General features: G+C 37.3%; 1 protein-coding gene across 1 annotated transcript in view; it reads right to left on the bottom strand.

The window, feature by feature from the left end:
* EYS (eyes shut homolog) overlaps positions 1–27597 on the bottom strand; it is a 742046-nt gene that overhangs the window by 552393 nt on the left and 162056 nt on the right. The window contains exon 12 of the mRNA XM_066180316.1: positions 579–692. Coding sequence (XP_066036413.1) covers positions 579–692 — 114 coding nt within the window. The remainder of the gene's footprint in view (positions 1–578; positions 693–27597) is intronic.

The raw sequence follows: 27597 nt of genomic DNA, 5'->3' as shown, positions 1-27597 counted from the left end.
TGACTAATTTTTTTACTGAAATCACTATTTTTTTAATACAGTATTGATAACAACGAACAGTGTGCATTTATAAGGAAACGGACCACAGGTGCTGAAAATCATATTATTTTTGTTTGTGAAAGTTCTAATAGGTTTTTAGTGATAGACTATTAAAGTCATTATGACCATCGTAGCTTGCTGACCATCAGTCAGAAATCTGCACATTACTCATGATGTTAGAAATATCTTTTGTAAGTTTATTGATGATAGTTTCCATGGAATTCATGTACTGCTCATTTGTGCTTTCTCCACTACTTCAAACATAATCATTATGTTCAGTCTGAAGTAAAGTAACATGTAGAAGTATAGCTCTCTCCATTCTTAATTTGTCTCCAGTCTTAATGATCATAGTGGTTTTGGTAGACACACTGACTTGGTGGACAAAGATGCCAAGGAGACTTTGGAAAGGAATGAACGCCTTTCACAGAAAAGAAGTTTTAACAATGGCTTTGAAGCCTGTCAAGAAGATGTTTTGCAAACTACAGGCAGTTTTGAAAATTGTCAAAGATAATAAAAATAAATTATTTTGAACAACTTACCTTCAGGGCAAAAGCAATCATAGCTGTTGACATCATTCTGACAAACAGCACCATTCAAGCAGGGAGCTGAATCACACTCATTCATTTCTGTTTCACAGTACTGGCCTGAAAAACCTGCAAAATGAAGTAAGATAAGCTTTGATTTTCTTTGTCATTATGCATGTTATTAGCATGAAACTTTTATTTCCAATGATGTTCTTTAACTAAAACCCAGAGGTCTTATGATCCATATTCCCCTGGAAAAAGAAACTTTAAATCAGTTTCTGTATTTTATTTACAAAGAGTTAAATTTTATTCATTTCCTATTCAATATTACAAATACATCTTTATTGATGGAATAAAGCAGTAAATGAAGTAGGAAATGCTTCCATAATTGAAGAAGGCATTCACAGCTGTATGAATACAAGGTAGAGATTTTCAAGTGTTTTTCTTGTATTAGAGTAATTTTAGTACTTTTGTTATACAATCACAGAATGTTTTGGCTTGGACTGACTTAAAATATTAACTAGTTCCAAGCCCTCTTCCAGGGGCAGTGATACTTTCCACTAAACCAGGTTGCTCAACACCTTTCCTTAAATTTTGCCACATTGATTGGAGAAAGAATACATCAATTATATTCTATACACTGTGTCACCCTTATTGCTGTGGAGAGTTAAAAAATAAAGAGTACAAATATACTGAGGCATAGGAGAGATGTGCTGCTCGTGTCAGGTTTCAGGACATGTCAAGTGCATGGCTCAGTTATGGTACATAACTGTTGGCTTTGTTTATAAAAGAGGGAAATTGCACATCATTAAAAAAAATCCGAAGACTAATTAAACTTCCATAAGGGAAGAATAGCTCAGTTTTCTCATTTCTTACAGGTACTTTGAGACACTGTACGGGTCAAAGGTGCTGCAGCACCAGCAGTGGGGACTGCGAGGGTGTCCTGTCAGGAGAGGAACACAGGGATAGAAAAAAAAAAATTAAATTAGCTTTCATTGTGGGGAAACAGGGGAGATTTACTCACTTGCCCGTAAGTTACATGCGCTAGACAAATACAGGATGAACTGGTATTTTCATAAATAGCAACGAAGGGTGCAAGATTTAATCTGAAGTATAATGAAGAATTATTCTAAAGGGCATATAATGTTAATCAAGACTTATGTATTTCAATTTGTTTTGATGATAGTCAATATTGAAGAAAATTTGGGGGGGTGGGTTAGAAAATTATTGACACCGATAAAATGAGCTCATATTAATATGTTTAAAATATAAAATTCAGGGAAGAAGAAAATAAGAATAAAAAACTGTTTTGCAGGTGAAAGTATTAAAAAAACTGCAGGACAAATTCCTTTTGCCTGTGGTTTAGAGCATTATGGCCTTTATGAAAACAAAAGTGGTTAGGCATAGCCTACAACCTACTTTAATTTAGCTGATACAGATGATTTTTTTAAGTCTAAAAAGGTTAAAATTGTTTTCTAGCATTTATGTTCTTTTAAAAATGTTAGTTTATAACATCTATAACTGAGAACTAACTACCTAGTTGGAAACTAATTAAGATTGGAAACTTAACTCTCTGCAATCTGGCCTAAATGAGGTTGGGTGGTTTTGTTTTGTTTTGTTGTTTTGTTGTGGTTTTGGTTTGGTTTTTTTGGGGGTTTTTTTTTTGGTTGGTTTTTTTTTTTTTTTTTTTGGTATTTTTTTATTCATTAAAAGGACAGAAAATTAACAAATACAGAAGGACAAAGAACAGCACCTCATTCTTAAAAACGGAAAAAAACCCCTTTTTTAAGCTGTTCCTTTTTTTTTATAGCATCTATGCTTATTCATAATTTTTTTTTTTTTTGAAAACAACATCTTTTAGAGATCTCCTTAAAGGAGGGGGTTTACATCAGTATAAAAAGAGGGCAAACAAATCATGATCTCCAAAAATATTTCAATATTGCCTTCACTGGCAAATAGGTATATTCAGAGCATGAAATAAATGATGCAGTTGTTGCACAACTTTCTCTACACTGAAAATGCAAGGGGAAAACACATCTGAAAGATGAATTAGAAGTATTAAATTATCTTGCTTCAATTATTTCAAGGAAGGAATTCATAATTCAGAGTTTCTGGGGTCAGAACTGGAAAAACATATAATTATTTACCAAGGATATAATTTTTTTTTTTTTTTTTTTTTTGTCAACATACACTGCAGTAAATATTTTCAGCTCTCCAGGTTTACAACTCTTTATCTGGACTTTCTTCTCAGATGAGGATGAGTTCTTTATTTCCACTGGCACTAGCCATAGTTTCCTTATTTAATATAAATATAAGATAAAACATAAACAGCCAAGAAAAGTAATAAAAATTACTGGGAATGAATTTTGTGAAAGCAATAATATTTGCAGGACTCTTTTACATGTATGAAGTTGTTTTAAAAACAGAGTAATTTTCACAGAATTGTAGATATTCTGTTAAAATATATATGCAGTTATCTGACTCATAAATATATTTCATATGTAAAAGCCTTAACATTATTTTGTTTTCTGTAGCCTAATACTAAGGAATAAATCATATCAGGAAAAATATTTTCTGTGTATCAATAATAATCCTAGAAACTCTAGATCAAATCTAAAAAATCATTTGTTTCAATAGAAATATGAAATAAATATAAGTTTCTAATATTTATAGATACCTGAGAATTGTTGTTACACATTCTTATTCTTAGCAGAAAGTCCTCAATGAAGGAAAAGGGAATCTGCATTATGAGTATTTCAGAAAAGCGGGACTCATCCTCTCTGGATACTTAAATCTACTAGATCTAATCCTCATTCACTAACAGCAAGAAATCTTTGCTATTAAACTTTATTTTTAATAAATCATGTGTTTGTAAAAATGAAACAACATATAACTTTTTTATGGCTCTATTAGCTTCTACTAAATTTTACCAATACAAATGTGGTCTAGGATCATGTAGGAATTTGAATTCAGACACTCTACATCCAAGAAATAATTTTATATAGTGGTAAAACTCCTAGACATTTTTAAAAGATGAAAGCATAAAACTGAAAAATATTTTGTGTTACAGTCTTTAAAGTCTCAACTCTTAAAATGTCAAGTTAAGCCAGTAACTAAAGTAGATTATATGTGAATCTCTTGCACGGGGGTTATGCATTGAAAAATAATGTACATTGGGAAACTGAACTGTCTACACCTCAAGTAATGATGTGTGAACTCTACTTGTTGTGATCACATTTTTTTATGTCTTTGTTCCAAAGGAAGATCATTACTTTATTAAAAACCTTCTCTGGGGTCAAACAACAGCTCAGTCGCCAGAGCTGGTTGTTTTTCAGCAGACAATTGTCACAGTATTTTCTATTTCAAATGCATATTGGCAAAACAAAAGGAAGGGTCTTGTTAGAGAAAAGCACTGCTTTTTCAAGAAGACGTGAGGAAAATGTGTCTTACAGTGAGAACCTGCACTGGAACAACCTCCTAAGGAACATGGTAGGTACATGTTGGGGGTTAGGTTTGTTCCTTTTTTTTCCTCTAAAGAATTTTTTCCCCACAAGTTACCAAAGAGACCAAGTGTTGGATACTGGAAAGTACTTAACCGAAACAAAGAGGTGGACAAAAGGTGGAAAGGGGAGATAACGCAAGTAAAAGACAAAGCTTGAGGCAGCTGTGTGCTTTTCTGCTTCCGGCGTTCGGGGAGACGCGTGTCTGCCGCTCCTCGAGGAGCTCAGCCGCCGCAAAGCACGCCGAGCGGAGAACGGCTGTTGCTAGCTAGAGGAGTTTCACTGTAGCCAAAGGGATCCAGTCCTGAGAAATCTACTATCACCGGTTCAACCTAAATCCTGAGTTTTTCTCTGCCACTCGCAGAAGCTGGGCCGCTTTCTGCCTCGCCTTCGGCTTCTTCGGCGCTGCTCCTCTTGCTGCAGCGTGACCCTGCACCCCCTGCGCTGCCGGGACATCCTGCCCCTGCCTGCCGGGACACCCTGCCATCCCAGCTACCAGCCCGGGACTTTTTCACTGTTTCAGCTTAGTGCTCTAAAGATCCTGCAAGGACACCGAAACCAAACTGCCCTGGGTTTTGTAAAACAAAGCCCTCAAAGTTCTTAGTACTGTTGTTGTTTGTCATTAATGCTATAGTTGTTTGGTGAGAGAAGAGTTTTTTTGTGTTTGTTTGCTTTGTATTACATACTAGTAAAGAACTGCTATTCCTATTTCCCAAATCTTTACCAAAGAGCCTCTGATTGTAATTTTACCTAGCAGATACCTGTCTTCCTAAACCAAGACAGATTTTGGCGCCCAACGTGGGGCTTGAGGGCACTGAGAAAAGAAAAGGGAAGAGAAATAGCAGTTCTTAACTAACCTAGTACTTTCTTTTGTGTGCGTTAGATATAAAAACCTCATTAGGCTGCATCATGTGGTCTAACTTAGCCTGGTTTGGGTGGCATGTGGTTGTGGCTGTATTCCTTCCATTTGCAAGCCCTAATCTAAACATAGGCCCTGTAACTAAGGCTACTGTGACTGTCATCCAGTTTATTTTATGGCTTAATAAGGTGAAGAACTCATAGATTTTTAATTTCCTCTGGAAAGCAGGCACATGGATTCAGAGCTATCGTACACTAACTGTGTGTTTTTAGAGTTACTTTAACAATGGTACCTACTGTGAAGAAATGACACCGGGGGAAGTTTCTTTTTCCCAACCCTTTACCCATCTCTTTGGGTCTGCCCCACCAGTTTTTGAAAAGTTTAAATCCTCTCTGAATGCTAATGATATCATACAATGGCTGGTGCTGCTAATATGCGTATTCTGTTTAGCATTCAGAGATAAAGGAAGATTGACCTAGATAACCACCCTGATACCTACCCCATAGAATAAGGATGATACCCCAGAGCCTGACTCTGCCCCACAGCGTACCTCAGAAAAGACCCACCCGGATTGCGTTGAAGTTCTAGTAAAAAAGATAGGCCAAATGCTGAAGGAGTACATTTCCCCAGCTCATGAAAAACCCTCCCCCTGCCCCGAAAAGGCAGAGACTGATGGTGCAGCAGTGGAACCCACAGACGTTACAACTGTCCAGGTTCCAGCTGAACCACAAGGGCAGCCACAGCCAGCAGCAGTCGCCCCTGTGGAAACAAGGAAGTGTAAAGTGAAATCGTCAGATCCTGGTATTAAAAATAAAAAAAGAGAGTCCTCACAGTCCACAGAAGAGCCACAAGTTGAGATCATCACTGAGTCCCTAACATATGAAAGTCTACGTAATCTGCAAAAAAATATTGCACGACGAAGACGTGAGGCTTATACAGCCTGGCTACTTCGAGTCTAGGACCTTATGGGTACAAGTGTGCAACTAGATAGTGCTGAAGCAAGGAATTTGGGACCCTTGACCCAGGACTCAAGTATAAATCAGATATTTGTAAGAAAGCAAAGGCCCCTTTCCCTTTGAGAACGACTTCTAATGAGTGTGAGAAAGAAATTTGTCCACAGAGACAAAATGCAAGAGCACAACAATAGAATGCGATAGAAGACCCTTGAGGAAGGAATCCAACAGTTAAGAGAAGTGGCAGTATTGGAAGTACTTTTTGGAAAAACCAGACAGCATGATAATAACCCCGACAAGGTTAAATGCACAGAGCACATGTTGTGGAATCTGGCAACTCATAGACCATCCCAATACGCCACATTCATTGCAACAATTAATGCCGAGGATAACCGAGAGACAGTGGGTTCTGTTGCCAACAAGCTCAGAAATTATGAAAGTATGATCAGTGGCCCAATGCAAGCTCATGTCTCTGCAGTGGTGAAAAAACTCAAAGAGGAGATGAAAGAAATAAAAAAGGAGATGAGAAGGAACAGTTCCCATGTAGCACCGGTGCGAGTCACAGGCCCCAGAATCAGAGCCCAACATCCCCCAGCGAGAGAGAGAGGGTACACCCCTCGAGCTGACCTGTGGTTTTATCTGCGGGACCATAGGGAAGACATGGGAGCGTAACATAAGAAACCTACTTCTGTCCTGGCAGCACGGGTACGTGAACTCAAGGAAAGAAACGCTAACAAAGAGAGTTCCACTAGAATGAAAGTAGCCTCAGCCTCCCATGAGCAAGCTGCCAGGTATTACAGAGGTGGGAATGCTGTGTCAGATTCCCTCGAAGGAACCTCTACCATGTATGTCCAAGAAGAAAATAATAACCAGTGCTAGAGGGGCCCTGCCTCTAGCCAGGAAGAGGCACGGGAAAATCGGGTTTTTAAACTGTGTAAATTCGATAGCCTGGCACATCAGAGCCACAAAAATATGAAGCTTTAGTAGATACTAAGTCGCAGTGTACTCTAATGCCATCAGGACATGTGGGGGCAGAACCGATTTCCATTGCCGGGGTGACGGAGGGATCACAGGAATTGACTCTGGTTGAAGCCGAGGTGAGCCTAACCGGGAAGGAGTAGCAGAAACTTCCGATTGTGACCAGCCCAGAGGCTCCATGTATTCTAAGCATAGACTTCCTCAAGAATGAATATTATAAAAACCCTAAAGGACTCAGATGGGCTTTTAAAATAGCTGCTGTGGAAACAGAAAACATTAAGCAATTGAACACCTTGCCGGGACTATCAAAGAACCCATCTGCAGTGAGACTCCTGAAAGTAAAAGAACAACAAGTACCTGTTGCCACCTCGACAGTGCACCGTCGGCAGTATCGGACAAATCGAAACGCCGTGATCCCCATCCACAAGATGATCCGTGAGCTAAAGAGCCAAGAAGTAGTCAGCAAAACCCACTCACCCTTCAACAGCCCCATCTAGCCTGTGCGCAAGTCTGATGGAAAATGGAAACTGACTGTGGACTATCGTGCATTGAATGAAGTGACTCCACCGCTGAGCGCTGCTGTGCCGGACATGCTGGAACTTCAGTACGAGCTAGAGTCCAAGGCAGCGAGGTAGTATGCCACTATTGACATTGCCAATGCATTTTTCTCCATTCCTCTGGCTGCAGAATGCAGGCCTCAGTTTACTTTCACCTGGAGGGGCATGCAGTACACCTGGAACCGGCTGCCCCAGGGGTGGAAACACAGCCCCACCATCTGCCATGGGCTGATCCAGGCTGCACTGGAGAAGAGTGAGGCTCCAGAACATCTACAGTACATCGATAACATCATTGTGTAGGGAAAAACTGCAGCTGAAGTATTCGAAAAAAAAAAGAAAATCATCCAGATTTTGCTGAAAGCCGGGTTTGCCATCAAGAAGAGCAAAGTCAAGAAACCTGCCAGAGAGATCCAATTCCTGAGAGTAAAGTGGCAAGATAGACGGCGGCAGATCCCCACTGAAGTCATTGATAAGATCACAGCAATGTCTCCACCGACCAGCAAAAAAGAAACACAAGCTTTCCTAGGAGCCATAGGTTTTTGGAGGATGCACATTCCTGAGTACAGTCAGATCGTGAGCCCTCTCTACTTGGTTACCCGCAAGAAGAACAATTTCCACTGGGGCCCTGAACAGCAACAAGCCTTTGCCCAGATCAAGCAGGAGATTGCTCATGCAGTAGCCCTTGGCCCAGTCAGGACGGGACCAGATGTGAAGAATGTGCTTTATTCTGCAGCCGGGAACAACGGTTTGTCCTAGAGCCTTTGGCAGAAAGTGCCAAGGGAGACCCGAAGCCGACCACTAGGTTTCTGGAGTCGAAGTTACAGAGGATCTGAAGCCAACTACACTCCCACAGAGAAGGAGATCTTGGCCGCCTATGAAGGAGTTCAAGCCGCCTCAGAAGTGATTAGCACAAAAGCACAACTCCTCTTGGCACCCCGACTACCAGTGCTGGAGTGAATGTTTAAAAGAAAGGCTCCCTCCACGCACCATGCCACCAATGCCACATGGAGAAAATGGACTGCCCTCATCACACAGCGTGCCCGTATTGGAAACCCAAATCGCCCTGAGATTTTAGAGATAATTACAAACTGGCCGGAAGAAAAAAACTTCGGTTTCACGGACGAAGAGGAGCAGGAACAAGTGACACGGGCTGAAGAAGCTCCTCCGTACAACCAACTGCCAGCAGAAGAAACACACTACGCTCTTTTCACTGACGGTTCCTGTCGCATCGTAAGAATGAACCGTAAGTAGAAAGCAGCCGTATAGAGCCCCACACGACAGGTTGCAGAAGCCACTGAAGAAGACGGGGGATCAAGTCAGCTTGCTAAACTCAAAGCTGTTCAATTAGCCCTTGACATTGCTGAAAAAGAGAAATGGCCAAAGCTCTACCTCTACACTGATTCGTGAATGGTAGCCAATTCTCTGTGAAGCTGGCTAAAAAATTAAAAAAAAGCCAACTGGCAGCGTAGAAAAAAACCAATCTAAGCTGCTGATGAATGAAAAGACGTTGCCACTCGTGTAGAGAAGCTGCCTGTGAAAGTCCGCCATGTAGATACCCATGTTCCCAAGAGTCGAGCTAATGAAGAACACCAAAACAACAAGCAAGTAAATCAAGCTGCCAAGATAGAAGTGTCAAAAATAGATTTAGATTAGCAACACAAGAGAGAGTTGTTCCTAGCCCGATGGGCCCATGATGCCTCGAGTCATCAGGGCAGAGATACCACCTATAAGTGAGCCCGAGACCGAAGGGTAGATTTAACCATGAACAGTGTTTCTCAAGTTATCCATCACTGTGAGACATGTGCTGCAATCAAGCAAGCCAAGCGAGTGAAGCCCTTATGATATAGTAGGCAGTAGTCCAAATATAAATATAAGAAAGCCTGGCAGATTGACTACATCACCCTTCCCCAAACTCGCCAGGGCAAGCGTTATGTGCTAACCATAGTGAAAGCCACCACTGGATGGTTAAAGACCTACCCTGTGCCTCATGCTACTGCCCGGAACACCATCCTGGGCCTGGAAAAACAAGTCCTGTGGAGACATGGCACCCCTGAGAGAATCGAGTCGGACAATGGGACTCATTTCAAGAATAGTCTTATAAGCACCTGGGCTAGAGAACATGGCATTGAGTGGGTGTACCATATTCCTTATCATGCACCAGCGGCCGGAAAAGTTGAACGGTGCAATAGCCTGCTTAAAACTACCTTGAAAGCACTGAGTGAGAGAACCTTTAAAAATTGAAATACTAATTTAGCAAAAGCCACCTGGTTGGTGAACACTCGAGGTTCCACCAACCGAGCAGGTCCTGCCCAATCTGAGCCCTTGCAAAAGACAGACGAAAATAAAGTTCCAGTAGTACACATGAGAAGTATGCTGAGAAAAACTGTTTAAATTAATCCTGCCTCCAGCAAAAACAATCCCATCCGTGGAGTTGTCTTCGCTCAGAGACCAGGTTGCACCTGGTAGGTGATGCAAAAGAATGGAAAGACCCGATGCATACCTCAAAGGAACCTTGTTTTGAGGTGAACTACCCATGACAATGTGGCTGTATCCATATTTGCATATATATATATGTATTTTTAACAGTTAAAACTCAATGTAATATGTTGGTATGAGAAAAAAATTCGGGGTGGATAATGTTGGGGGTTAGGTTTGTTCCTTTTTTTTCCTCTAAAGAATTTTTTCCCCACAAGTTACCAAAGAGACCAAGTGTTAGATACTGGAAAGTACTTAACCGAAACAAAGAGGTGGACAAAAGGTGGAAAGGGAAGATAACGCAAGTAAAAGACAAAGCTTGAAGCAGCTGCGTGCTTTTCTGCTTCCGGCGTTCGGGGAGACGTGTGTCTGCCGCTCCTCGAGGAGCTCAGCCGCCGCAAAGCACGCCGAGCGGAGAACGGCTGTTGCTAGCTAGAGGAGTTTCACTGTAGCCAAAGGGATCCAGTCCTGAGAAATCTACTATCACCGGTTCAACCTAAATCCTGAGTTTTTCTCTGCCACTCGCAGAAGCTGGGCCGCTTTCTGCCTCGCCTTCGGCTTCTTCGGCGCTGCTCCTCTTGCTGCAGCGTGACCCTGCACCCCCTGCGCTGCCGGGACATCCTGCCCCTGCCTGCCGGGACACCCTGCCATCCCAGCTACCAGCCCGGGACTTTTTCACTGTTTCAGCTTAGTGCTCTAAAGATCCTGCAAGGACACCGAAACCAAACTGCCCTGGGTTTTGTAAAACAAAGCCCTCAAAGTTCTTAGTACTGTTGTTGTTTGTCATTAATGCTATAGTTGTTTGGTGAGAGAAGAGTTTTTTTGTGTTTGTTTGCTTTGTATTACATACTAGTAAAAAACTGCTATTCCTATTTCCCAAATCTTTACCAAAGAGCCTCTAATTGTAATTTTACCTAGCAGATACCTGTCTTCCTAAACCAAGACAGTACACCATCACTGGAGCTTTTCAAGAGACAATTGGACAGGGTGCTAGATGCTCTCACCTAGGCTCCCTTTCTAATCAAATGTTGGACTAAGTGATCTTCTGAGGTCCCTTTTCAACTGGGTTGCTCTATGGTTCTATAACAAAAAAACAAAGTCTGTGAAACAGGCTGGTATAATGACCAGGGAAATAGAAAGTCTGTCACAGAACAGAGAACTCAGAAGTACTGGCTTGTTTGGTGTAGCAAAATGGTATAAAGTGATTTTATCACAAACAAATTTAAATTACATAGTAGAAAACCTAATCAATAGAGAGATTCTACCACACACATTCATTAGAGATTGTTATAGAAGTACCCATCATTCTCATGAGCTTCTTAAATTTGCATATATGAGTTGTGATAGCATTCAAAATTAAGGACAGGATATAAAATTCCTTGCATAAAAATTTTCAAATGACAACACGTCATCTCTGTATTAAGAACACGTAACCTGAATGTGATTAAAAAAAATTCTCAAAAAATCAAGATTACATTTATAGTTGAACAATCACTGCACCCAATATTATTTTAATAAAGAAAGCTCCTCAACTGTTAGAATCCAGCAAAAAGCAGAGCAAGGAAATCTAAAATTTTAAGTAGTCCTCTAAACAGAAGACACACCCAGTATTCTGGGATTTAACTGAAACATAGGAGTATTGGAGTACATGTATAGATACGGCGTAATGTAGGCAAAAAGACATTATTCAACTTCAGTTTATAATGCATTTATACTGAGAGGAACAGAGATGGTACAGGAAATCACACTGGCAACATTAATTCTAGCTTTTCCAGATATTGAAATCTTAATCACTCTTTAATATGGTTTGTGGTTGTATGCATACTAGAGGCATTCAAGTATTAAGAAGGAAATAATAAAGTCATGCAAGAGATACAATATAGCAAACTGTTCTGCTTTTATGAATTTCCACTGGCCTAGATTGATCTAGAAGAGTTAAAGAACAAATCTCATCTACCAGATGTTTAAGTGTTCTAAATCTACATATAGATGATTTGTTTTATACCTGGCCATTCAAGGTTAAGTCATTACTATCTCCATGGGGTGAAGAAGAGAAGGGGCATATCCATAATTTAGTTACCTTGTTTTCCGTAAACCACCCTGCATCTTTAATGGAGTTTCATCTAATATTTTTATTTTTTGAGCCTTCAGTTGCCTGAGCCTAGTATTAAAAAAGCAAAACTTCAGAAGGAGAGAACAGTCACATTAAAATTATCTTGTACAAGTGTCAGAATTATTTGTACAGGAGATAAAGCTTTCTTGACAGCTGGTTGAAGACTGCTGAACAAATTTCAATAGGAATTAAGAGCAAACATATAGCAGAGAGTATACGTATTCCATTATTTAAAAAAAAAAAAAAAGAACAAACAACAACAACAACAACAAAGGAAAAACAACACACCTGTATGGTTTGCCCTTGCAGAGAGCAATAAAGACAGATTTCCAGGTGGGACAAACCATACAGTGGCCTGAATATAAAACTATGTCCTCTGTATGGATGATTTTATGAAAACTGTGTAATTTGAGGCTTTCTTATTTTACTTATGCTACAGCAGGAGATCTCCAAAGCTTTTCTTTCAACCTATTCTAATTTTCCAATGCCCCATGAAATTTTTGTTTAAAATGAAAAGCACCAGAGTGGTTTTTTCCATTCCTGTAAAAAAAAAAAAAAACCTTCCATTTTTCTTTCCTTTTTTGTCCTTTTGCCATTAGTATTTGTCTTATTGAGAGGAAGTCATTATGGCAGACAAATTTATAAAGCCACATCAAAACAAAGGTCATAGGAACAGCATCTGGATACCTCCCACAGATAAAAAGCTGCCATGACAGGACAAAGAGCTCTGTTCCAAGAAAGATGCTAAACATACCTGTTACCACAAGTAGCACAGGGACAGCTATTGTTTCATTTATATCTCCAGGCCTGAGGAATCTCTGTTTACATTTGTGATTTTTCAGGACTTACAGCTCAAGTGAAAAGAATAGCGAGATTTATAGCTCAAATATGAGGAAAAAATATGAGTTTGTGGAAGCAAGTTTTAAGAAAATACTACATATTTATATAGTCAAAATAAGCCTTGGTGAAATGCATTAGAGGCAATATAAAAGGATTTGAGGAGGTGTTTTTAATTGTCATTCTTTCATTCGGGTTTCTGTTTTCCTTTCTTATTGGGGTTATTCTGTTTTTTTTAATAGAGATGTCTTGCTCTATTTTTTCTAACAAATTTTATACTGACATCAATAAAAAATATTCTTGATCAATTCACTGTCAAAGAAATAGAATGGACAAATGGTATTAAAAATCATAATAGTACATCTAGACTCTAATAACCAGATGGACACTTTTCTGTAAAAGAAACTAAAATTCTCCTGCAAGAAACTGTGACATTCTCATTGCCTATCAGATGCGCAACACGGATGTAATTTTTTTCCAGATAAATATCTCAGGGGATATGGAGCATTGTTAATTTCTTTTAAATAATTCAACAGTCCATTAATGAATTCACATATCCTTAGATTCCTACAGCTATTTAAATTATCTCTCCTTATAAGCAAACTATTCAGGACAAAATTTTACACAAGTAAAAACCCAAACATAAGTTTACAAATAGTTTGAAGATTAACTTTAAATCTAAATAACAAATAGTTCATATCATGTAACATTTGAACTAAGTTGAATGTTAATTTTTGCCTCTTGCTGGCGAATTCTGCATAAATTCTACCATGTAAAGAAGTAATGGACGCTCCCTAATCTTCTATAATTTATAGAGGCAAAGTTGCTGAGTATTAATCCAGTGAAACTGGTTGAATTGACATTCCTGAAATTTGGTAACAATTCATCAGAATTGAAATCCTTAATGTGACTATCAGAGGAAAAAAAAAAAGAAAGAGTTTAAGTCATAAGCGCTAGCAGACATAGACAGACATAGATAATTGGATGTTTGGGTGTGGGTAAACATCTCAAGCAGAAATCTGCAACTTGTTAGCTGCACTCATTGTGTGGCCTTACTGTAAACTTTGATAACACTATGACCAAATAAAGGTTGTATGTTTTGAATCTTCCAGTTAAGATGCCATGAGAGCATCATCCATTTAATCATATGTTTAGACTGAGAGAACTGGGGAGGGGAGGGAAGTCCAAGCTTTCAGAGAGAGTTGGTGCTGAAGAACAGTAGCTCCTGCAAACAAGAAGTTGTGTTGAGAAAAGAGGGGTGGCAAGAAAAAAGTTGGAGATCTTGACTGGAAGAAAGATCCTGGAAGTGTGGCAGGAGTAAGGAGATCAGAGAGACGTGCAGGGAAAAAAGAGAAGCTAGGGTGTGCACAGGGGCTGTGGTTGGTAATTTTCAAGCCTGGTAACTTTGAGCAGCAGCTCAGCATGAAGCAGCGTGTCTTTCTGCCTGAGCTTCTCACAAAATCAAACCATGGCAGTCGTAGCACTGAAAGGGTGTAAATGGGATAACCAAATAGACTAAGGGCTCTTATCGGGATTGTTTGTAAATAAACCCCATTATCCAGATTTTTTGTGTACAGTCCTTTGCATTGTTGCCTATGATCATGGCTATACTGGCACAAAACATGTAATTTTTAATAGGCTCAAAAAATGTGTCTTTTCTTGACTGAGAATATTGCTTTACTTACAATGAAAAAGGATACTAGATAATACACTTATCTTTAGCGCTCTTAGATGTGTCATTAATATACCAAATACATTTTGTTTGCTAAGTACTCAAAGATAGTCCAGCTCATTATTATACCGTTCTGGTACAGAAAGGTGCTGCTTTCTAGTTGCATGATTAAAATGGGAGCTTTTATTAAATAAAAAAGATTTGACCTTAGAGACAAACAGTTTGAATCAGTGTAATTTTTTCGCTTACAGAAGCAGGATAATAAATCTCTCTTCCATCTAGGATTTCAGTGAACCAGTGTGCAACTGTGGTCAGGATAAAACCAGGAAAAATAAACCCATTGGAAAATGAATATCCAAAAATTTAAAAAAATTAATTGACTGTCCTCTGAGGGGAACAGCTGAGCTGTATTTAATTTGAGAAATGAAATAATAAGTAAAAAAATCCTGTTTAGAGTATATATGAAACGGCTTGAAAATCAGGGCAAGCTAAAGTACAAAAGAAAAAAAAATTGCTTCAAAATTTAGTAGTGGGGTCGTAAAATGTTGATATGATCAATCTGAGATGGCAAAACAAAGAAAATGGTTAATTGCTACAATCGCTTACAATTGAAAAATGTTTCCCCCTCCCGTTCATGAATAAGTGAGTAATCTGGTTTTACAGAACCACTGAGTATGGGCAATGAGGTCGTTATTTTTCACGGCACTCAAGATGTACAGTCACCATTTCCTGAAAGAGAGGATTTTAACAATGATGTGACAGTTTAATGCAAGACCATGGAGACCAACCGCTTTCAGTGCTGTTACAAGGTGAGATAACCATGACAAAATGATTTCTGTATGTGTCTATAGGGAGCCCATTATGAGTCTATCATTCTGGCACTACAGTGTGAAATTACGATGAGGAAAAAAAAAAAAAAAGGAGTCATTCAAATTTGTACTGCATGACAATGATGCTCCAGCACAAGTTAATGATATATAGCTACCAAAATTCAAGCCTTTTTTTCACTGTATATTGAATAAAACTACCTAACCCCAAAGTTTTTACTTACATGTAGTGCAAGAGAACTGGATATAAAATAAATTATTAAAATTACCTTCAATTAATCTCTACTAATTGTAAAAAATCTGGTTTTAGTCTGAATCAACATGTTTCTTTGCAAATTTACTCAAAGCAGAAATTCACCTTGTACAGATAAAATACACATAACTAAAAATCTATTTGTGTCCCCATAATCTAAAAAAATAGAGTGTATTCTTCTCATTTAATCAAATTTCCATTTGCTTTCTCCAATCCAATTTTTCTTACACATCTCTGGCTTGGAGTTCTTTAAATAAATTAATTTTAAGCTTGCTCTTTCCGGTGTAATAATATATGCATTTATATATATATTTTCTAATATCTCATTATGTGTCCTTTGTCATCAGTGATTTTCTTTAAAGAACCATTAATTCCTTACTCAGAGACTATTTTCTTTTTTCTCATAAAAACTGAATTACTGTAAGTATGTTTAGTCAACATGGTAGGTAGTTAACTTATTAATAGACATATTTATTCTAAGGGCTTTCAATTAAAAAATGTACTTCATGCTACTCCTAAATTGTGAATTTTATTGATCACTCCTCTGTCCTTTTCTATTTTTTAAAATTCATTTTGAATTGCTCCTCTGTGCATAATTCATATTTAGTCAATTTTTTTTTCTGCTGTCTTCTCTTTAGTGAAATACTACCCTGAATGTCCTTATTTACTGAACAAAAATGAAGCAAATGGTAAGAAGTCTGTCTGTTCAAGATAAATGTACACAGCATGAAAACCTCATTTACCATCGTTTCATATCTCTTGTGCCAGGTAACAAAGTAACTTTCTGACATTGTCCACAAGGATTCTTTTTTCTGCAATAGGTATGGGAATATGGCAGAAAGCAAGGACATTTCAAAAGCCAATACTTCTGTTTTCCTAGTTGTGTAGTTAGAAATTTTTCATTTAAAAAGTGAGCTTAATGCTGGTAAAAACATTAAACAAGCATTGTACTAAAATACAAGCACTTAAAACAAGTACAGTGATATCCCGCAGGTATCCTAAACAATGTGACTCATTCAGGCTTTGGAGGGACCTCTTTGAAAGTTAAAATTAATTTCATTTTCCAATATCCATTATATTTTACTATTGAAACTATCTAGTGGAAAAGCATGACATAGTAAATTAAGAAGGAAAGCAAAATAAATAGCTCTCTGGTAGAGTACCACAGAGAAAAGGATCGCTTGAATGCTAATGTAGAATTGGGATGTGATGGATGAAACTTAGCATATGGTTGTCCACACACATACTACAAGTAACTTTCACTTTAAGTTTAGCAATCTAGGTGAATTTCTAAAAAAATATATAGAGTCCATAATGTAAACAAAAACATCTTTGAATTGTAACTAGTTTTGGCCTATCCAAACTGAACATGGATTCCTATAAATTGCTTTAAGATTTCTGAACATATCTTATACATGTTTTGAATATGATCACACTAATAATATGCTTTAATTTAAAAATTAAAAGTAGTTTGAAGCTCATTAGAGATCTTAGAAAGTAGGTATTGCTTCAAAGAAATGTTGTGGGAATCAGCTAAGTTCAGAAGCACTGTAAGTGACAGAAACCCATAACTGTTAGGAGCTACTGAAGTCATTGAATCAGCTGTCATCTCTTTTCTCGGTCCTGAAAGCTTCTAACTGTGAAATAAATGGTTCTTTTGGAAGAGTTAACATTTTCTTCATATTTCCTTCAGAAATATTTTTAGTAGAGTGTCATAAAATTAGGACCCATGACAAAAAAAATTCAATTTCAGGGGGAAGGGAGGACAGGAGAATTTAAAGGTCAATAGGCTGGCTAAAATTCTTAGATACAGCAACAGCAGAGAATTTGCTAGATAAAATGGCATGTGCTGCAGATAAAGGCTAAAAATATTAATATTTTATTATAAATAATAATATGAAAATTAATATTAAATATAAATATTAAAATATTTAATGTTTATTAACCAACCTGGAACAGAAGAAATCTTAAATACAATTAATAAATTAAATTACTTAGATCTGTGACTTGTGACGTTACTTTTAGTAAAATCTGGTCGTTTTCCTCCGCCTACTTAGTGAAGGGGAAACCAGCTCTTTAACTGCAATTAACAGTCAGTGGAAATCAGGCACTTATGACTTTAAGGTGCTTTGGAAACTATCACCTTGAAGACAGAAAAATGAGAAGTTAAGATTTCACTGAAGTATTTTTGATAAAGTAAATTCATGTGGTTAGATGTAGCATTAACACCATTGAAAAATGCAAGGATTAGCTACTGAGGCTAGAGCTAGTGTCTATTATCCACATGCTTTTAGAAAAATTATTTCAAGAATTATCACTATGGTGTTTTTGAAAATAAATGAAACATGAATAAAGAAAATAAGATCTGAGGTCATATCTGACATCAACTAGTCCCATCCAAAAGGAAACACAAGAGATCTGCCAGGAGATTATTTATTTATAAAATCTTTTACACAGGGTTTGGTCTGTATTCAAGTTCACTTCCTATCACTGATACTCTTAATACCTGTTGAGAAGAGTCAGTCTGTTATACACATAAAGTAGAAAAACACTGTATGAGATCATGAGATCTGTTTCCGTTCCTTTGTACTTCCATAGTCTAACAGGATGTAAGAATTTAGCTTTGTTTTACAAGAACTTAAACCAAATCCCTTACATCCCTTTTTCTGATTTCCATGAGCATTGGCTCAGGCATAAAGTTTATATTTCTGATTCCTAATTTTTTACTCAAAGAGGGTGTACTTCAACCTACTTTTCAGACATATATTTCAATAACCTTTCTTGTGGATAATGAAGTGCTGCCCCGCCACCTGACCTTTGTTTCCCATACCTCTGGTGATAACCAGCAGTAGCAGTTGTGATGGGCACACCAGACTCATAGTGTATGTGAGGGGGACAGATAGCAACACAATAGCCAAAAGCTAATTTGAGGTCCCTCTTGTCACCCAAAAATAACGCTGGTCAAGATCTGGCTCAAGCCAAATGTGATAGATATTAACTTTTGTGGTCGGCATGCAGGTATGGCTATAATTCAGTTATCTTCCTCTAGAAACAGTTGAGCTCTGTTGCATGACAGTGAAGTGCACAGCAGGATGTTCCCCTTAATTAGGGGCACCTCTCAAGATTACTGCTCAAATTTGAGACACTCCTTGCTGCAACAGATCATTGATAAGTGATTTATAACATGCTAAAATTTGAAATTTTAAACTGATTTAATTGATTGATTGTGCACATATAAACCTTTAGACATAAACATTGAACAAGTTCTAGACTAGTAGAAAAAAGTTTGCACCCAAACTCCTCTTTGAGAAGAATTTTGGAATTCAAGGATGTCCTATCTAAATCAAAGGGGATATCTCCCTGATAATTTTGTCTGACTTTATTGTCTATATAATAAATAATCAAGTGTACCTGCACTATTGGATCTAGTTAAACCACTATCTCTTTTACTATTAAACTTGGTTAAATTGCTGTTTTATATAGATAAACACATTGTTACTTCTCTCTTATGAGTGAAGCCATTCCATCTGTGATATTGTCATATCAGGTTTTTTATAATGGGGCTTTTTCACCAACTGAAACAAAACAGGAGACCCTACTATTTTTAGTGAACCTTTTTGTATCTCAAAAGCTGTATTTTCTATTCAAAGAAAAAAAATATTTCTAGGGAAACAAGTGGATGTCCATTTCTAAGTATTCCTACCACAAACTTGAGAGCAGTTGTGACTAGAAATCGCTGCTTTATCCTTCTCAATAATATATTCCATCAACAAATGCTTAAACAGTAACTGAACAAGAATATATTTGTTTGAATTGCTCTTGAACAGGTGTTCAAAATCATGTTCAAATAGGTGATATTTATTTACATAGAAATTAAAAACACAGATGCTCTCACCCACCGTGCACATTCTTTCTTTTCTGCAATGATTTAATGATTTCTCGTACAGAAGTAGTCCAAGACAATTAAAAAGCTAATAAATAGTCACAGTGGAGGGTAAATTGCCTTTCCTGCTTTTAAGAAGCGTGTGTGCAGCTATAAGATAAGATGTTGTCAGTCTGTTAAAATCTCAGTATAATCTTTCCTCATCAAATGTTTGTAGCAGAGCATTCCTCAACTTACTTGAAATACTGAAGGTCATTCTTCCATATGCTCCTGAGAGCATAAGCAAAACAGTATGACTTGTGACACTACAAATACAAGGAATACAGTTAAAAATCTATTATTTTTGAATTGACTAATAGATCGCTTTTTATTCATCTAAGTTAAATTACAAAGACCTATGACTAAGATTAATATTAAATTAGTAATAAGATAATAACAAAAATAATAAAATACTGAAAAGGAAAAGGTTTTCATTATGAATGTGCTACAAAATGATCCTAAATGCACACAAACTTATTTTCCCCTATAATTTTACAGCATTTGTTAAAAAATAATGTGAAACTCAAGAAGCAAGACCAATTTTTACTTTTAGCTTAGGAATTAGTCATATTTATACAGTAATCATGATATATTGACTATTTCCTTAGTGTTACAAATAACATCAAATGAAAAATATTCCATTTACTACCTTTTATAGTCCAGGAAGACATGCAATCCTCATTCAAGGTTATGAAAAGAATTACCGGAGTCATCCCTGATAATTAATACCAATTGTAATTGTAAAACTTAGAATAACACAAAATCTTTAGAAGTTTGAAGGGAAGAAATATACATTTTACTGCTACATTAGAAGTCCAATAAGAGGGCTCTTAAAAACTGGTATTTATTACCTTGACAGTATTTCCAGAAAAGAATTAGAGCAAGATTTGGAGGGAACTTAGAGACAAATTGAAAGACAACAATATAATTTAAAAAAATTATAATTATTTTAGGAAAATAAGCAATATCAAATAAAACTGACATTTATGGCATCATCACAAGTACATAAGTTAAGAGAAAGCATGGTGAAACAAAACCATCATAGAATCATAAATGGTTAGTATTGCAAGGGACCTTTGTTCCAATACCCCTGTAATGGACAGGGAGTTTTCCAGCAGAAATATGTTTGTTGTTTTGGGGTTTTTTTTTAATCTTGGGGTCATGAAAGATTCTGGACAACACTTTAATGCCATCCAGAGTTAAGAGGTCCCAAGATTTACTGAAATTAAAATTAGCTTACTGAGACACAAGTGATTTTTACTGCAGAACCTCTGCACATCAGAATTTTTTTAGTCAGATATAGAAGTTTTTTCTTAGTCTGAAGACATTATGTATTTTAGTAATTAAAAAAGTAAATAGTTATCAGCAAGATTTGCACCTGGAAGTGGGCTGGAAGAGTAATAAATATTGATGTAGACATACAGGTCATAAAATTCCATGTATTTGTAATATGAGCGTTGGAAGAAATGGTTCCAAAATCAAATGCTCAAACTAAGAAAGTTGGCCACACTTGCAGGTAAGATTTAAAGCAAAGTTCAGAGATACCTACAAAGAGCTTATATATAAAAATATGCTGTATTGTATGTAGGATGTCATTGTATGAAAAGTGGTTAAATATGAAAAAAAAGGTCCTAGTGAGAAAATTATAGCAACCCTCTAACCCAGTGCTCTGGTTGGTATTTTTAAAATTATTTGGGAAGGCTTTAAGTCTTCAGAATGTTTTCCTGCAAAGACAGTCTTAAGATCCTCAGTCAATCTAATTTGAACAATTTAAAATATTACATTCAAATCAAAGATGAAAAAGACAGCCTCTAGCAGCAAACTTCTTATCATATATACTTTTTGCCCACTCCAGTAGTCAGAATAACTTTTGATTATTACTGATTCTGTTTACTCTTAGCTGTTTATTTCTAAGATGTAAATTTGTAGTTCTGCCTTCCAGCCAAGCAGCAGTTTTTGCTAGGACTCACAAAAGTGGCAGTAACAGTAAGCTGTATAATTTTCTTCAGGTTTAAATGAAATCTGCATAAAATTCTATTATAATTAATCTTAATTCATACAGGACTATGTAGAAAAACTTAATTAAATATGTCCACATTTGTAATGAAAAGAGGCTTCTCAAATTATTTAAAGGGAATTGATAGATATATTAAATTAAACTTTGTTTTTTTATAATTTTTATTAATGTGTTCCATTAACTCAACCTGACCTTATAAAGTGAGCATGCATCTGAGATGTGAATGTTTTACAGAAATACACCTTTATTTTTACATTTCTCTGAAATACAGAGACACTTTTTCTAATGACAGTATTTTGGGCCTGAATCCAAGAAAGCACTTAAGTAGGGGTACAATTTAGGTGTGTGAGAAATGGTAATGATTTTAGAGGAGGCACTTAAATAATTAGAGTTACTTGGGTGATTAAAAATTCTACGGGACTTGGAGCAATGGAGTATGGCATAAAACTCACCCTTGTGCAGAAATTCACAGTCAACAGAATGAAAAAAAAATCTCATAAGTCTTTCAAAATAAGAACTCTACTGTGACTTCTCATTTCTGGAGAGAGAACACCAGCCCAGTTGTAAAACAACTCACATGGCCGAAGAGGGATGTGGCTGAGTAGTATCTCCTTTTTAAAAAACCCAAATAATTTCCACCAGAATCATCTTCAAAGCAGGTCACTCCCAGGGTAAACCAAATAGCCTCCACCACTGAACTTTCAGAAGACGTGAAGTGTACAGGAAACTGATTTATGACATTTGAAAGTGGGAGATTTTGTATGTTGTGTTCTGGGAAGGGGTTGCGGGTGAGTGGGTAGGTTGTACACTAGAAATACAGATATTGGTGCCCTTATGAATGTGCTTATGGGACTTCTCAGATTCAGTGAGGTAGCAGCACAATGCCTCAAACTTCTACTAAAGAGACACAGCAGATCACTCAGAAATGGGATCAGAAATCCCTATACACCCCTGAAGACTGGAAGGGAGGATGTCCTGTATGACTGTACAGAAGAGCAAGACAAAGGGTTAGCAGCAGAGTGCTCTGGGGCAGGAGCTGGTTGTTCGAACCTTGCTGACTGTGTGTGGGATTTGCTCCATCCTCGTGTTAGACAGCATAATCAGTTCACCATTTCTCCTAATCTAATATTCATTCTGGTTCAAAGTTGTGTATAAAGCTATAGCATGGGCATTATAGCAATTTGCTGTCATTTGCCATTACTGAAAAGAAGTGGGAGATGTCTGAGTCCTAAGTCTCTACAGCTCTATATTAAAAGTGTATGCTAAAACAGATCAAAAGATTTATATAAACATTACTAGTGGCAATAATTTAGAATGCTATAGCATTTAGCACATGCCTGCTTGTAGGACTTATAAGTGAACTACTTCAGTATACGTCTATAGAATTTACCCAACAAGCTTCTCCCTGAGACTACCAGAAAATCTAGATTATTGGATTTTTATCCAATCTGATTCAACCTCAAATGCTTTATGAAGTCTAATTGCTGAAGCAGTTTGCTATGGCAGACTCCTTTAAAGTTAAAACATGCTTTACAATTCAGTATTTAAATTGTTCTGATTTTTTTGATTCTTGTCAAAATAACTAATTTACGTAATTACATAATTCATTATATGAGAAAATTGATCAGCACTACCTCTTTAAATTGTTATTTAACACATCTGTAGCTCTGGATTGCAGAGATAACTACACTGACATTAGACTGTATTTACTCTCAGCTAGTCTATACATATTTTTCTTGTGAGTCTAGAACTGGTCTAAAACTGAATTTATCTATACTTACTTTTGGAGTTTAGCCATTTCATGCCTTAATTTTTTGATCTTTTTATTTAATATTTTGGTGTTAGAATAATTATCTGAAATACTTTTCATGAAGTTCTACTCAAAATACGTTATCAGTCAAGGATTGACCACACTCTTTCTTTTTTCTTCTCTTTTTTTTCAGTTTTGCACTATGACTCGTATTTCTGTTTGGTTGGGGTTTTTTTTTAATAACTGCCAAAACTGAGGAAGTCTTGTGAAAATTCTTCCCGGCAATTTTCACATCCAAATAAACAATCCTGTTGACTAGAGATTTTTAGGTTTTGTGCGTATTTAACCTTTCTCTCTCTTACAATATTGTCTTTTACATTATTAGTTAATCGTGATGCCAATTCCAGTTTGTTCAGATGTTTAAATTATTTTCCCTAAATGAAAGTGATATATTAGGAAGAAATTCTTCACTGTGAGGGTGGTGGTGCACTGGAAGGGATTGCCCAGAGAAGTTGTGGGTGCCCCATCCCTCAAAGTGTTCAAGGTTAGGTTGGATGGGACACTGAGCAACCTGGTCTAGTGGAAGGTGTCCCTGCCTATGGCAGGGTACGGGAACTAAAGGATCTTTAAGATTCTTTTTAACCCAAGCCATTCTAAGATTCTCTGGTTCTGTATGTATGGATGGCCCATACAAATATAGCAGCTCTAGTAGCTTAGCACCCACACAGACAAAACCGACTGTGCTGGTTTTGCATTGATTGACATTTAGTGAGCATGGAGGAAGCCACCCTTTGAAGTGATTTTTCTAAGAGAAGCTAGTAACAGTTTCCTCCATGCCTCCATCAGTGGCTAGTTTTGAAAACTCTCACTTCATTAAACCACTAGAAACTGAACATGCCCCTGTGAACATAATATCAAAAATCAAACAAACTCCAGGAGAACTCTCTTTTCTTCTGGTCTGGGAACAGGCAACAGGACAGTCCAGGCCCTCCATATGGCGAGGCCAGGCCAGGCGCCTTCCCGAGGAGTCTGTCAGGCCCCATCCCAGCCGGGCTGGGCCCCGAGATCCTGGCACAGTCCCAGCAAGGCCTGAATCTACCATTGTGATTGCTTTGGCCACTGCCTGGCAGAAATCATGATGACCACTGCAGGCCCCGGGCAAGATATTCGCTCCTCTATTGCACTGATGAAACCTGCAGGACATTGATCTTGCCTCAAGTGAGAGAAAAGGACGGAGTGACAACATGAAGAAACCAAGGTCAGTAAAGAATAGTTAAGTCCCAGACGGGAGGAGAATGAGAAGATGCATTAGTCTTGGGCTGAAATTCTTTTGCAAGGCCATGGGGATGGACTGTTGATACACTAGAATATCCCTTTAATTCATGAAAAAAACATGGGGAGATGGAGTGTTCAAATTGCAGGTAGGAGAAAAGGCATTTGTGCTGAAGAAAGTAAATGTTTAAGTAGCTGTGATCTCAAAAGAAGCTTGGACAGAGAGAGGAAGATGAGAGTGATAAAAACTCTCCGACCCCAGAGAAGAAGACCTCTGTTCCTAGGCATGAAGATGATCTCAGAGATGAGGAGAACGTTTGCTTTTGAACAGATCATCCTTAAGATAGTACCTCATGAGTTTGACATGGCCCATGAATGCAGCTGTGGAAAGGCCACATGAGATGGGAGGGAATTCACAAATGCAGATTTCTGGGTGGCTGCTATTCATGAGAATTGAAGCCATGAGAGAACTCTTTTCTTGTGAAGAAGTCTCCATGGCAAAAGATACTCCTCTCCCTAAGAGAACTGATGAAAGACTATTTTAGAGGTGGCCAACTGACCTAAGCCCTAAAGTTTGTCTCTGTATGTTGTCAGTGAGAAAGAGAAGAAAGTTGTGGGAGGAGGAGAAATATTTTGAAAGTTTTATTCTCATTCTTACTATTTTTTTCTTGTTCTTGTTTTGCCAGTAAAGTTTTGTTTATACCCCCAAAATTCAAGCCTACCTTGCTCTTCTACTAATCCTATCCTACAGCAGAAAAAGAGTAAATAATTCTAGTGGGTAAATTGGTATTTTGAGAACATAAGACCCACCACACAGACAAAGGAGGGAAATGGAAACAGGCACACAAAAAACAAACCTAATTTCTCATATCTTGAGAAGATTTGAAAAGTCAATCCAGGCTTCACTTACATTATTCATAGCTTTGACTGTGTTAGTTCTAGTTTTTACAAATGAGAAATGAAATGAGAAATGCAGTACACCGGCTTCAGAGAGAAAAGAGGAATCTGAAAGCCTGTAGGTTGCACTGCAGCTCATTAACCACTGATGAAAATGTTGCAGCTGAGTATGTCTGCAAGATGCATAAACATCAGAGAGGAAGCAAAAACAGTTTGCAATTTCTGTAACCCCAAGATGAATGAGAAATAATTCAAATATTGTTCTCTATGTCAGAGTTTTCAGAAAGGCAGTATTCAATACCAAGCCATTTGCAGCCGGACTCTGGACTAGAGGTGGCTCACACCTCTATTGGCATCTTATGCAAGTGCCAATACAAACACTGACCAGCAAAAACCAGTATTTATCAACAGATAAAACACCTAGGTATATAATGTGCAACAACTGTTTTTTATTTGAAGAAAAGAAGAAAGGTAGGATATCTGTCATGCTGCTCTGGCTATATGCTATTAAACAAGGAATGCATTCTGTGCAGGGCCAGATTTTTTAAAGATTTTAGAGCATGTAAGCATTACAGAATCTGTCGCACAGGTGAACCAGATGTATAAAGTCATTGCATGGCCAGAAAAAAAAAAAAAGTCTAAAAATGTAGATATTACAGAATTAAAGACAGAAGACAGCTTTATTCTATTATTTGACCTCTATGTAATTTTCTTAATTAAAGGATTTTCTCAGCTTTATTTTACAGTGCCTTCTCTTCTACCTATGTCTATCTATATCCTTGCTTAATGCTGGTTAACTACAGTACAATTATCTTTCTTTATTTTTACTTTTTATTTTGCAAATGATTAGCATATCTGGGTTTTCAGAAAATTTATAAGGACTTCTGAGGCATATATTTTTGTATATTGCTTTATAATGGAGCCTTACTGCTTCTACAAAAATATTTACATTCAACATATTTTAAAATACCTATTCTGTATATAGCAATTTTGCCTGTCAGATCTGTCACATGTTTATTCACTTTACATTTGTAAGTTAGCTTTTAGTGTTTCTTTTACTCTATTTTATTACGGTGAAAATCAGAGTAGAGACAGAAGGAGACGCAAGCTGTAGCAAAGTAGAACTTAAAGTTTTAAATGCTTAAAGACCTTAAAGTCTTCATAGAAAGAAAATTTATAATTTTATCTGGCTATGATACTGTGCAGTTTGAGATAATAATAGATGAGTAATTAGAGATAGATTTGTAGGCAATTATATCTACAGAGCAATTCACCCTCTGTCCTTTGTTCCAGTCACCCACCAGTGTGATGGATTGTAATGTTGGATTTAGGGAACAGAGTCAGTTTTATCAGAACAGCTATAAAATTAGGATTGTTGCTATTTGGTAACATGTTTTATAAAGACAGATATATTAATCTTGGTCTGATTCCATGAATATTCACAAATAAACAGTTTGTGTTACCACATATTTTACTGTGACTAGCACATATCTTTCCACTTATGCTGATAAATTTTTTTAATCTGTTATTATGCCTAAGTGATAAGCAGTTTGAGATGACCAGAAAAAAATCTATAAAACAAAGACAAAAAGCAGTAAGGTCCAACCATCTGAAGAATTTCACAGCAAACTGAAAAGAGTTTCTAACCTGAAGCATATTAGACTAGAAAGCAATCCAGCAGGTTTTTGACATATTTGTTTTTATTGTCTGTGGAAGAAAACTGACAAAATTACCCTGTCTGACAATTCCAGTGCCAGCTGGCTTGTGAGTGCCAGCTAGATAGCTCTCCGGGAAAACAACAGCTGCAGTCTGGGTAGAAGTGGGTGCTGTGGGTAAGCTGGCTGGCATTGGGGTCCTTTAGGTGCCTCTCCAAGGACTTGATCCCACTGAAGTCAACAGGATTTTCTCTTTTGTTTTAAATTGGCTTTGGCTCACATCTTGACTTCTTCAAGCCAGGGTCTCCGTAGTGAAGATTTCATCTGCTAGTCTAACAGATAGCCAAAGCTCAGCAAGATGACACAGTATTTCATTGGGAGATATTTGTTAAACTTTGGATAATAAGGGCATTTCAACTTAAATTTCTCCACATTATAATCAAAATAGCTAAATTTTAAGCCAATAATTTCTTCAGTTTCAGAAGTTTGAGTATTTT

Source organism: Chamaea fasciata, unplaced genomic scaffold, assembly GCF_029207755.1.
Source record: "Chamaea fasciata isolate MVZ Bird 193981 ecotype frontalis unplaced genomic scaffold, bChaFas1.0.hap1 SCAF_3, whole genome shotgun sequence".
Taxonomy (NCBI): Eukaryota; Metazoa; Chordata; class Aves; order Passeriformes; family Sylviidae; genus Chamaea; species Chamaea fasciata.
Note: the sequence above shows the minus strand (reverse complement) of the source record. Positions and strands in the feature narration are given on the sequence as shown.